The sequence below is a fragment of the Sinohyriopsis cumingii genome, chromosome 12 (genome assembly GCF_028554795.1).
Source record: "Sinohyriopsis cumingii isolate HCF-2022 chromosome 12, ASM2855479v2, whole genome shotgun sequence".
Classification (NCBI taxonomy): Eukaryota; Metazoa; Mollusca; class Bivalvia; order Unionida; family Unionidae; genus Sinohyriopsis; species Sinohyriopsis cumingii.
In genome coordinates this window covers 27,286,297-27,299,992 of record NC_142972.1, presented here as the reverse complement: position 1 = coordinate 27,299,992, position 13,696 = coordinate 27,286,297, and the positions used below count along the sequence as shown (strand labels likewise).

Below are 13,696 nucleotides of genomic sequence, written 5' to 3'. Positions count from 1 at the left end.
GTGCCATTGTGTAATTCGATCACGAGTCAGGAACAAAACTCCATGGACGCTAGGATACGCAATGACAATTCTTTCATCACAAGAATCAACCATCTCTGATACAAATGTCTGGATTGTCGATGATCGTATCGAATGGTCAAACTTAGTTTATCTCGCAGCGTCTCCAGTCAGAAGAATATCTCAGTTGCGGAGGGTTATCATAGACTTTACAGGACATAATAGTCAAAGTCAGGAAACCATTTCTGGCAATGACGATGATATAGTAAGAAGAAAAATAAAGTTAGTTATAAACAATGGGACAAAAAAAACGCGACTTTGATCTCGATGCTGAATTTATCATGACATTGAAACAGCGACAGAACAATCATTGTGCAAGCTGTAACACAGTAATGTTGTGGCGATATTAAAAAAATAATCCAAGACAGTTCACCGTAGACAGAATTAATAGTAATTTTGGTCACACACGCGAAAATGTAATGCTGACCTGTCCTGAATGTGATCGACGTCGAGGTGCTAGTTTACAAAAGTGAACGAGATGGTAATTGTGTATCTTCAGGACTTGCTTGTTATTACTCGCATACAAATCCACGTTGAGGAGCAGTTGAATCTAATCTGTAGATTGCATGTCTACCGGTGGATCTTACCACACTTGAAATTTTATGTGTTGTATATTCCAAATAGGATCAGTCGCTCTTTTTTGTTTACCTTCTTCAAGTTCACCGGGTTCATATAAATATCTTAGTTACATTACCTAATACTGGTTGTTTTAAAAAGTCATGTCATTGTATTGGTATATGTTTTTTTTTGTAATAGCATTAACGGGTTTCATATCAGTTGTTTGTTTAATCTCATTGTTTAATGCATGTATCACACTTGATAATCTTGCAACCTATTCGCGAAATCTCATATCTTTCTGAATTATTTCCTTTGCATATTGATATCCAAATAACCGCTCAGCAAGTGTTCGATTAAATCGTTCACCAATTGCCTGATTACGATGAATTGCAGTATGTCCTCGTCTGATTTTGACATTGTGTTGCTTCATCAACGATGATACCGCACCAAGAAATTCCTTGCCAGGATAAACCTGTAATAGCTGTGGCCATCGTAAGGGTCCTTGTTGATAAATTCGTTCAAGCGCAGAGGAAATTTAGCTGCTGTTTTAGTTGATAACGGCTCTGCTTCCTTATATCTACTTGCAACGTCAACGACAGTCAACGCGTATCTGTGTGTTAATTGACGTCTTCCGATGTTAATAATATCATGTGGTAAAAATAAAATATCTGCTTGATGAACTTCATTAGGAGTGCTGACATTAAAATGTGCATGCGGAATATTTTTCGTTGGTGGTAGTTAATTTTGCCATATTGCCTGTCGTGCTACCATTTTGCAGCAACAGAACGTGTAACATTCGCTGCATCAGCGAGTTTACTAATCGCTGCTCTACCTTTCAAATATCCCCATAGGCTATAATAAATCGATTTTATTATTTTATAATAATCGGTTGATTAATTATCGGTTCCGAATAATAATTTACCTTTCATCGCAGATCTTACCAACCAATTAGCTAATGATTCTCTAATATATTTATTTTTCATAGAATTTAATGCATGAATTAATTTTACCTCTGCAATATGTCGTTGTTCTAAATCTTTACTTTTATTAGCTACAACATGAACGAGACATGCTTTAACAATCGCGTTTATAGGAAACTCTCCAGGTTTTGGTTGATCTCGCTCGTCAAGTCGGCAATCATGTCTGGTTCCAGGACCACAATAATTATATCCTGGAAGATATTTTCCTCCTGGGTATTTAGCCCTTGGAGCTCCTGGTAATTTTCCTAATGATGTAGCGATATCACCGCCGATTTTATTCTTAGAACTAAATTTATATTTACCTGCACCACATTTTACACATTTACCTTTGAGTGCACGCTTTTTATTTTTTGTTATTATTGTTGCTAGTCCACGCGTGGGAGTGGATGCTCTACATCGTACACAATATAGATTCATAATTTTTTTAATTATATTTCTACAACAAGTATGTCATTGATTTCTCAATGACACGAAAACAAGAGCCAGTAAAATATATTTCAGCATTACCGAATTCTATCAAAATGATAATAATAGGTCCATCTGGGTCTGGTAAAACACAATTACTGCCTAATTTGATAATGAGATGGCTCAAAAGGGATAAATTGTATTTAGTAGTTCCGTCAGTTGACGATTAGAGATGTTATGACGTACTCAAAGATTTTAATGAAAATGCAAAATTGTTGGATGAAGATGGTAATGATTTTATTAATATTATCACCGATATTGATGAAGCCCCATCTGTAGATGACCTTGATGGATTTATTAATAATTTAGTAGTATATGATGATATAATGTTAGATAAACAAACAAATCCAGCAAGAATATTTTCTCGAGGCAGATATACAAATACTGATGCGATTTATGTTACTCAGCAATATACACAAGTACCTAAAGTGATCAGAGCTAACTGTAATATTTTAGTTGTGTTAAATGGAGTTGATACACATACTTTGAGAAACATTTATTAAACTTGGTGTAGTGGAGATATGGACATGATTAGATTTAAATTCTTTTTCTCAAAAGTACAAATTACTCTGCACGGATTTATAACAATACATTTACACGATCCCAGAACAAGATATTGTGTATGTCTTGATAAAATATTTGGTTGATATAATAATGATTTAATTATAGCAGCAGTGAGGGTGCGAGTTCAGTGAAACGTACCGCGGTAAACGAAAACGCGCATGCAAATTTTGGAAAAACAAACGACAGCGATAAAGTAACAAAAAAGAAGAAGAAAAAAAAAGAGATGAAACTAATCCAATTAGAGAAACTCTCGGTGAGTAAGAGGCTTTGGTTTGGCGTTATGGACCTTTTGTTTTCATTTTCGTAGGAAGCTTTTTTGTCTTTCAAAATGACGTTCCAGCAAATGTTCACCCTCTATGCCCACTCATTTTTATAAATTGATAAATATATTTGAATCAATGATGGCGTCTTTCTTTGTTCTCATCTGACCCGTGTCAGAGGTTTTCGCATCTTCGCGAGCGAAGGTTCCGATAGATATATAGGGTTATGATATCGGAACCTTGGCTAGCGAAGATGCAGCTTTTCTGCAGATGCTTGACGCGAGCGTGATGTTGAAAAAAAAAGAAGCAATAATCTGAAGGAAAACAAAAATACATACCGAGGGCAAAATTACCCCCATGACCCGTTCTGACAGTGACACAGGACCCTGTCTATCATACGATAGTTTTCCTTCAGATTATTGCTTCTTTTGTTTTTTATTCAGCAAGCTCGCGTCTAGCACTTCTTATCTGTGCGTGATGTTCGTTAGTACTCTTCACTTAGGAGATGCTTTCCGTCCGTCTGTACAAAGTACGTGTGAGACTAGTCCTACGTGTAAGATCTGGACGATGATATTTATGTTTTGGGCGTATGGTACGTAGCACTTAAAAACATAAATAAGATGTGATACGTCTTACATTGTAGGACTAGTGTGAGATAAGTTTTATTTCCTAAACAAGGTGAAGTGCCAGATATATTTATTTCGGAAGGTATTTTAGCCGTCTTAATGAAAATGAATCCGAAATCTGTGTAAGAAAGTAAACCCAAACAAACATAATTTTACATGCACGTGTAATAAATAAGTTGGCTTGACATCTCTTGTGAACGCGATGGCCATGGGGACCGATTATTAAACGGGATTGGGAGGGATTATAGTTTTGAAAAAGATTTTTAACCCTCAAATCTCAGAAGAGCTGGACAAAAAATGTCTTGCTTAAAATTTGTGTAAAGAATAAAAGTATTATAGTAATTTAAAAATGCCTCGCGGTAAAAAAAAAATTGTTGTAAAGAAAATTCTACCGCACTCTAGACCTACTTGTTGGTCTAACCCCATTCTTGACAATACTAATAATACTAATAATAATAATGACTTGATTTAAAGAAGGTAATACGATTAGCAAAGAACTAATCTGTCTTAAGGCCCTCATACGAAGAAATTTATTTTATCAGCATTTCTAAAGTCATTGGATATACTGGTTAGGAAGAAGGAAATAGAGTGGGCATTTCTAATCTCAATTGGGATACTATTCCAGAACAAAGTTCAGAGTACTGGAAACGTTTTTAAAAAGAATTATTTGGTTTGGGAATTTTATACTCTTTGGTAGACATGGATCACAGGTGTGGAGCATTGCCAGGTAACCTTTACTGGAATAGTGATTGTAAATATTCAAGAGCACTATTATTGGATATCCTGTACATTAATTTGGCTTTTCTCAAATGGATTCGGTCTTTAATAGGTAATATTATTAACTTACCAGCTAAATTTTCCTTCCTTTCTTTCTGGATTGATATAAGCCCAAATGCTCTTTTTTGAAGATGCTCCAGCTTTGCTATGTTTTTATCATTTGAATTACCCCATACTGTATTACAGTAGTCCAAAAGGGTTGTATGTAACTGTTATAAAATAGTTTTCTGTGCCTTTCAGAAAGAAAATGTCTTATCCTATTGAAAAGCCATAAGCTTGAATTGACTTTTTTTTTACCGATATGTTTAATATGTTCAGTCCATAATAGGTTAGTATCTACCAGAACACCAAGTAGTCTATCATGACAGACCATTTGCAGATTTGTATCCTTCCATGTCAGACATAGTTCATCGCAGTCATGATTTGTCCTTTTTTGCTATATTGAGATAAGTAATATTTAGTTTTACCAGTATTTACCGACCATGCCATTGCATGCGCACCAGTTGTCCAGTTTGTTTAGGGCATTCTGTAAAGAAATTTAGAGTTCATGCTTTGTGTTTTGGATGTCTGACAATGTTGTGTCATCTGCAAAGAGATCTATAGATGAATCCCTTAGTAAAAGTGGTGGGTCATTACTAAAGAAAATAAATAGTAATGGACCTAGAATTGATCCTTGTGGTATTCCATATCTGATTGTTCCAGGTTCAGACAGAACATTATTTATATAAACATGTTGTGTTCTCCCACTTAAGTATGAAGTAAACCATCTAATTGTGCTTTCATCGCATTGGTAAATTTTCAGTTTCTTCAAAAGGATTTCATGATCAACCTGTTAAAAGCTTTCCTGAAATCTACAAATATAGATCTTATTATTCTACCTTGGTCAAGTGCTTGAAGCCATTTGTCAGTTAGGGAGATCAGGGCAGTCTCACATGAATGTTTCTGTCTAAAGCCTGATCGATTAGGGTGTAACATGACATGAATGAGTCATGGACATGTTTTTCAATTAATTTTGACAAGTTGGTAGTATTGAGATTGGTCATTAGTTATCAGCATCATCCTTAGAACCAGATTTGTAAATAGGAGTTACTTTTGCAGTTTTCCATATTTTGGGGACAGATGAGGTTACGATACCTAAATTGATTATGAATATTGTGCTATCTAAAATAGAAGAGGCAGAAGATTTAATGAGTCGTGGACCAGTCTGATCAAGTACTGTAGCTTTCTTGGTATCAAGACATTTTTTAACTAAGTTTTTTGATACTGGTGGGATAGAGAAACATGCCTCCTTGGAAATTTTGCTGCTGCAGAACTTTTCAGTTCATTAAAGTTGTTTTTTTTATCACTGGTTCTTTTAAATTTGTGGTAATGTTGGTGAAAAAATCATTGAAAACATTTGCAATGTCAGTGTCATCAGTGACTATGGTGTCATTTACCAGAAGTGAGTGAATTTTATTTGTCTGATCTTTGTGTGTTCCTCCGGTGAGTTCATTGAAGACTTTTCTTATGGTGTTTGATTTCTTCTTTTTGTTTTCAAGAAATGATTCATAATAAAAAAAATTTAAGCTTTTTTAATCATACTTGTTATTTTATTTCTCCATACTTTATATTGTGCATGGTTTCCCATAGCCTTGAATTGGTCTCGTGTTTTCATAATGTCTGGGATTTCAGTAGTAAGCCAATTAGGTTGTATTTCATTCTTTACTTGATGTACTTTTAGTGGTGCATGCTTAGAGACTACATCCATAAATAAATCAGTCCACACCCTCAGAGCTTCATCAGTCATCCAAATGTTGGATCATATTCCATGGAACTTTATATAGGTCATTGAGAAATTGTTCATCATTAAAAATTTTGAATGACCTGTATGTGATAGTGTTGTGTGTATTTTTCTTATTTCTCTCTCTCTTGCATTTAACCTTTCATGTAAAAAAGTAGTGGTCACTAAGACCAACATTCGGTACATTAACACAAGCCACATTATCTGGTAGGTTGGTATAAATGTGATCAATAAGAGTACTACTTGATTTTTCTGCTACCCTTGTTGGCTCATTTATCAGCTTGACTAGGCCTAATGATTCAATAAATTCCATCCAGTTGTTCCTTATTTGAGTATTGAGAAGGTCCTTATTTATATCACCAAATATATGTTTCTTTCTTTTGCGCAAGAACATTTTCCATTTGTTTCAAAAAGTTACACCAAATTGCTTTGGAGGAAGGTGGCCTATAAATGGAACCAACTAGGAATGAATTTGCATTATTTTGAGAAATTTTCCAATGCTGAAATGGAATGGTTGGTTCCAAGATTAAAACATCTTTTAAGGGAAACATAATGGATTCACAGTTTGGATACTCTAATACCTAAAATGTTCTAATTCTACGATTATTTATGTGCTCCATAAATTGTGAAATTGTCATTATTTAATCAATTATACATATTTAATCAGTTGTACACATGTAATCAATTATACATATTTAATCAGTTATACACATGTAATCAATTATACATATTTAATCAGTTATACACATGTAATCAATTTTACATATTTAATCAGTTATACACATGTAATCAATTATACATATTTAATCAATTATACACATGTAATCAATTATACATATTTAATCAGTTATACACATGTAATCAATTATACATATTTAATCAGTTATACACATGTAATCAATTTTACATATTGAATCAGTTATACACATGTAATCAGTTATACATATTTAATCAGTTATACACATGTAATCAATTATACATATTTAATCAATTATACACATGTAATCAATTATACATATTTAATCAGTTATACACATGTAATCAATTATACATATTTAATCAATTATACACATGTAATCAATTATACATTTTAAATCAGTTATACACATGTAATCAATTATACATATTTAATCAATTATACACATGTAATCAATTATACATATTTAATCAATTATACACATGTAATCAATTATACATTTTAAATCAATTATACACATGTAATCAATTATACATATTTAATCAGTTATACACATGTAATCAATTATACATTTTAAATCAGTTATACACATGTAATCAATTATACATATTTAATCAATTATACACATGTAATCAATTATACATATTTAATCAATTATACACATGTAATCAATTATACATTTTAAATCAATTATACACATGTAATCAATTATACATATTTAATCAGTTATACACATGTAATCAATTATACATATTTAATCAGTTATACACATGTAATCAATTATACATATTTAATCAGTTATACACATGTAATCAATTATACATTTTAAATCAGTTATACACATGTAATCAATTATACATATTTAATCAGTTATACACATGTAATCAATTATACATATTTAATCAGTTATACACATGTAATCAATTATACATTTTAAATCAGTTATACACATGTAATCAATTATACATATTTAATCAGTTATACACATGTAATCAATTATACATATTTAATCAATTATACACATGTAATCAATTATACATATTTAATCAGTTATACACATGTAATCAATTATACATTTTAAATCAGTTATACACATGTAATCAATTATACATATTTAATCAGTTATACACATGTAATCAATTATACATATTTAATCAGTTATACACATGTAATCAATTATACATATTTAATCAGTTATACACATGTAATCAATTATACATTTTAAATCAGTTATACACATGTAATCAATTATACATATTTAATCAGTTATACACATGTAATCAATTATACATATTTAATCAGTTATACACATGTAATCAATTATACATTTTAAATCAGTTATACACATGTAATCAATTATACATATTTAATCAGTTATACACATGTAATCAATTATACATATTTAATCAGTTATACACATGTAATCAATTATACATTTTAAATCAGTTATACACATGTAATCAATTATACATATTTAATCAGTTATACACATGTAATCAATTATACATTTTAAATCAGTTATACACATGTAATCAATTATACATATTTAATCAGTTATACACATGTAATCAATTATACATATTTAATCAGTTATACACATGTAATCAGTTATACCTATTTAATCAATTATGCACATGTAATCAATTATACACATGTAATCAATTATACATATTGAATCAATCATACATCATACCTATTTAATCAATTATAGATATATAATCAATTATGCACATGCAATCAGTTATATATATTTAACCAATTATACACATCTATCTAATCAATTATACATATTAAATCAATTATACCTATTTAATCAATTATACATATTCAATAAATTGTACCTATTAAATCAATTATACATATTTAATAAACTACCTATTAAATCAATAATACCTTTTTAATCAATTATATATATTCAATAAATTGTACCTATTAAATCAATTATACCTATTTAATCAATTTACATATTCAATAAATTGTACCTATTAAATCAATTATACCTATCTCATCAGTTATACATATTCAGTAAATTGTACCTATTAAATCAATTATACCTTTTTAATCAATTATACATATTCAGTAAATTGTATCTATTAAATCAATTATACCTTTTAATCAATTATACATATTCAATAAGTTGTAGATATTAAATCAATTATACACATCTAATCATTTATACTTATATAAAGGAGAATAAACTGCCTGTATTTCTTTATATTATGTCGTTCATTAATAGTATGTTACATGAGCTATACAGTGCACCACGTAAAAAGCAGTGAAAAACATGAGGGTTCATATATTTTACATATTAAGGCACAGTTTTATCTATTGATAATCCTTGCAAGCGTAAATATTCCTTAGTAGTCTCAGACAAAGAAAGTTAACAGTCTAATTTAGTTAGTAACCCTATCTTACAATTGAATAGTTTTTGCATCAACACTCAATACAAAAAATAAACTAACATTTCCAGGGCTCTCAGGGACCCAAGCTTCTGGGTCAAATATACATGACATTCTTGAAGGATGTGCTGTTTCTCACTGTTACATGTCTCTTTGATGTACCTCATTTAACCCCAGGACACTCCTTCATTTCATATTCTGGTCAGCCATGGCCAGTCTGCTGAAGGCTAGACTTAAGTAAACAGGCTTAACGACTAAGTAATAGTTAATCCTTATTATAATTGGGGGGCCCCGAGTGGCCGAGTGGTCTAGAGCGCTTTCTGTTACGGATCACTGCCATCTCACCTCTTTCTGCGTGGGTTTGAGTCTTGGATTCAACCTATGTGGGTATGTGAGAAAGCTTGCCAGTAGCTTCTCATGGGTTGGTGGTTCTTTCAGGGGTTTTCCCAGGTTCTTCCTCCACCATTAATACTGGCCGCCATGTATAGCCTATCATGTGCTGAAAAATGGCATTAAACCCTTCAACAGCAACAGCAAAAAAAATCATTATAAATGTAGAAAGGGCTGCCCCTCTGAAGGCAGCATAGATGTAGTTCAAAGAAACCACATTCTATTGAGTGGAAGCACCTGCGATTAATTGACCAACAGATGATGTTCTATTTTGTTATAACTAACAGTGTTTAAACTAAATTGTCGATCATGTGAATATAAATCATGAATGTAATCAAAGCTTTCCCAGAGTTCAATTTGGACAGTATTGTCAGACCATTGATATCCAATAATAATAATAATAATAATAATTATGATAATAATTGCTTGTTAAGTAAGCAGGATTTCCACAGAGTACTACAGTATCATCAGAGATGTTTTAAACGTGCAGAAAAATATGTTGACTTATGAAAACAAGTTGGCAGAATATGTTTTCATTTTTCAGGAAACAGATTTGTGGTGAAAATAATGCTAATGCCAACAAGAAAAGAAAAAATACATCAGTAGGCAAAAGTTCCATTTGATTGGTGATATTTGAATATCAGTACTTAAAGCTTGTGTAAATTCATCTTGACAACAATTAGTAGTCTCAGGTTACATGTATTTAGGTACAATACGTGTACCAAGATTAGTTCATTTTTTTTCTAAAGAACCCATGTTATATCCCACCTTTATTCCTTAGGGTCAACTCATAAGGCATTTAACACTCTTTACTAATTAACATATTTATTTTGAATTATTTTATATTTTTGCACATTTACATTGTGTTATATTTTTTAAATTCCATTTTTCTTTCATTTAATGATGGTAATTCATTTTCCTTTTAGTGTGATGGCTATTCTGATTTTATTTAAATAGCGACCATGTGCTTTTCTTTTTCCTTTCTATCCTTTTGGAAGTTAGGAACTCTTGAATTTTATGCCAGAGACTCTCAGAAATAGGCTGGGGACTTCTGAGATCCATGAGTAAAGAGATCAGAAATCCTAATCCTGAAATTCCATTGAGAGCCCTGTATTTTGTTGAGCATATTATCTACATTTTATGTAATCACCTTTATTATCAATAGCTAAATGTACACTGAATTACAAATCAAACAAATACAAGTAGGTAAATAGTATTCATGAACACAGTATAAGGAAAGATAGATGCATCCATTATTACAACTCTGTTGTCTTAAAAGAAGTATAGAACAGATTTAGAAGCAACAAGCTTTATAAAATTCAACAAATAATTTATTTCTCTAGAATACAAAGTGAAAATGATAAAATAAGGAACTTATGGCATTGCGAATTAAATCCCAAATAATCTTAGAATTTTGAACACAATTCTAATGACTAAAGTTCTGAATAAAATTTAGTGATATTCCGGAAATAAATCCAACGCTGAAGGTGTTGATGTGACTGTGATTGTTCATGTCTTGGTGGTGTGTAAGCAGTCTTTAGTTTGGTCATAATAATGCAATCCAAGAATAGATTCTTATTTGAATATCACTATAAATCCAAGTCTCTATGTCCAAGAATATTATTTTCTTTGACAAGAACTATGTATTTCCAGTGAATAAATAATTTGAATAAATAAATTCCAGCCCAAATGTAATACTGGACACAACAATGATTCTGCCTCAAGATATTTTAGCATGAATAAATAATTTTTCCAGTAAACAAGATTATATAGTCCTCTACTTGACCACATGTCACAATTAGCATTTTCTTTTTTAAAAAGTATTACCTAATGGAAAATTTCATTCTTAAAGGTAACAAATGTTTACTGGATAAAATCTTTGTTATAATGAAAAGGTCTGTTACTAAAATTAAAATAAAGAACATGGTGAACACAATGTCCTTGATTCAGGCTGAGATAATAATCCTAATAGTAAACCCATACTCCTAGAGAAAATATTAGCTATGTAACAGATGTTCACAGAATTTAAAAAATCAAAGATTCAGGTCAGGTAAAAAGAGGAACTTGATTTTGGACAAGGTCATGTCCAAAATACAATTATCCATAGCATATAATTTAATTAAAAAAACTAAAAACTTAACTAACAAACTATGCAAATTAAATACTCAAAATACCTTAATACATCTTCCTAATGGCTTATTACAATCTTAGCTTGCATTTAAACATGTTTTGGTTTATTATATACTTGCTTTTAAATATGTTTTGGTTAATTATGTACTTACATTGCCATTAAGCATGTTTTGGTTTATTTTTTCTTGTCATCTAGAGCATTTTAAATTAAATGTTTCTGTTTTCTTTAGTATATGACGTAGAAAGATGTATGGAAAAATTATCCTCTTCATTCTATTGGCTGTTCTCATCCAGTATCTGATCAGACTGTGGTAAGTTCATATCTTAACTCAGTTTAATTAACAGAATTACTAATTATTAACATGTACTCAACTCAAATTTTGTTGTTGTTGTTGTTGTAGGGTTTAACGCCATTTTCAGCACAAGATAGGCTATACATGGTGGCCAGTATTTATGATGGAGGAAGAATCCAGGAAAACCCCGGAAAGAACCAACAGCCCACGAGAAGCTACTGGCAAGCTTTCTCACATACCAACATAGGCCAAACCCGTGATTCTGACCCACGCAGACAGAGGTGAGATGGCAGTGATCTGTAATGGTGAGTGCTTTAGACCACTCGGCCACTCTGGGCCCCTCAAATTTTGTCTTACCAGTTTTAGCATCAACAAACCCTAGGTCATCAGCTGCATTGGTGGCAGCGACAACATTGAGTGAAGTATTGGCCAATATTTTCTGAAGGCCGTAAGCCACAAATGCTGGGAGGGATAGCTCCTTGGACTGTAGAATCAGGAAGTTCTGTCCTTTAATATCCATGCACTATTACCCTCCTTATAACCTTCAGGCAAGGTCATGATTATTTGAAAATCTTATGTTTTGGCTAAAGTTTTTCTATATGGTCAAAACGTGTGAGGGTTAGCTGACATATTTGGATTGTAAAATCAAGAAACTCTTCCCATTCAGATCATTTAAGTTTTCAGATATGGTTCTTCTCTATGGTGATACATTCCAAACTAGCTCTCATACTTGGACTGTAGAATCAGTCAGCACTTCCCTTTTATATCCATGCACCCCTGCTTCCCACTGACCCTCATGCAAGGTCAAGGTCATTCAAACTATTGTTTATGTTTTTTAGTTATGTTTATCTGTATGGTCATAGGCCCCAAACCCTTAGACAACTATTATACTCAGACTTTGGAATTCGGAAGCTCTGCTCTCTCATACCAGTATTTACACACCCTGTCCTCCCACTAGAGATGTCAAAATTTGGGGAAATTTCTACCAGTTACCCGTCAGTCCTAACGATTGGTTACCCGAGTACCCAATCAAAGAGCAATTGTATTAAATGTGAACCAGAACTGCTTTGTTGGTTCACACATGCCAACCCCCAAGATGGTATAAGCATAATTTGTTACTAATATAAATGTAAAAGCATGATCTGAGCATAGAAAGAGCAATCTATATATTACATGCGATAATTACAGAAGAATGTATGAAAAATGGACATATTTAATTTATTTAACATACATTTATTTTTTCTATTTACCTGGATCTGCAGTTAATTTTTTTGTCACAAATTGAATAAATCCATGTGGATTAGTAATTAATATAAGAGTATAGACACAAAAGAAATTGATAAATTAGTAATGCATGACATTCACTTTAACTATTCTACATGTCTGTAGTAACTTTCGTGAATAGTCGCAAAGTCCACAAATGATGACTGTTATAGTATCCTCAAACTGCCATGGTTTATCCCCTAATGACAGTCCCATGCAACATGTTTTTAAGTTTAACAAAATCCCATTCCTCTAACATTTTTCAGTCATATAACATCCAACAGTCACATTGATAGAGCCTGTTGTTTTTTTAAAAATGATATATGGCACCATTTATTTTCAACTTATACTGGTCCACTATGTATGTAGTATCAAAATAGAATGAATCTTTGACAAGTAGTTTCACATTGAAGAATCCCATCTGTTGTCTTGGAACTGTTTCATATAAAATTAATGC

General features: G+C 31.8%; 1 protein-coding gene across 6 annotated transcripts in view; it reads left to right on the top strand.

Moving 5' to 3' along the window:
* The first annotated feature begins 3,397 nt into the window (after positions 1-3,397).
* Positions 3,398-13,696, top strand: part of LOC149786144 (serum paraoxonase/arylesterase 2-like) — a 53,621-nt gene continuing 43,322 nt past the window's right edge. For 2 of the 6 annotated variants that reach the window (XM_089976495.1, XM_089976488.1), the window contains exons 1-2: positions 3,398-3,592; positions 11,914-11,994. In XM_089976495.1, the coding sequence (XP_089832621.1) occupies positions 11,930-11,994 (65 nt within the window). In that variant the 5' untranslated portion in view covers positions 3,398-3,592; positions 11,914-11,929. The remainder of the gene's footprint in view (positions 3,593-11,913; positions 11,995-13,696) is intronic. The other 4 variants (XM_089976493.1, XM_089976489.1, XM_089976490.1 and 1 more) reach the window with 4 other exon arrangements.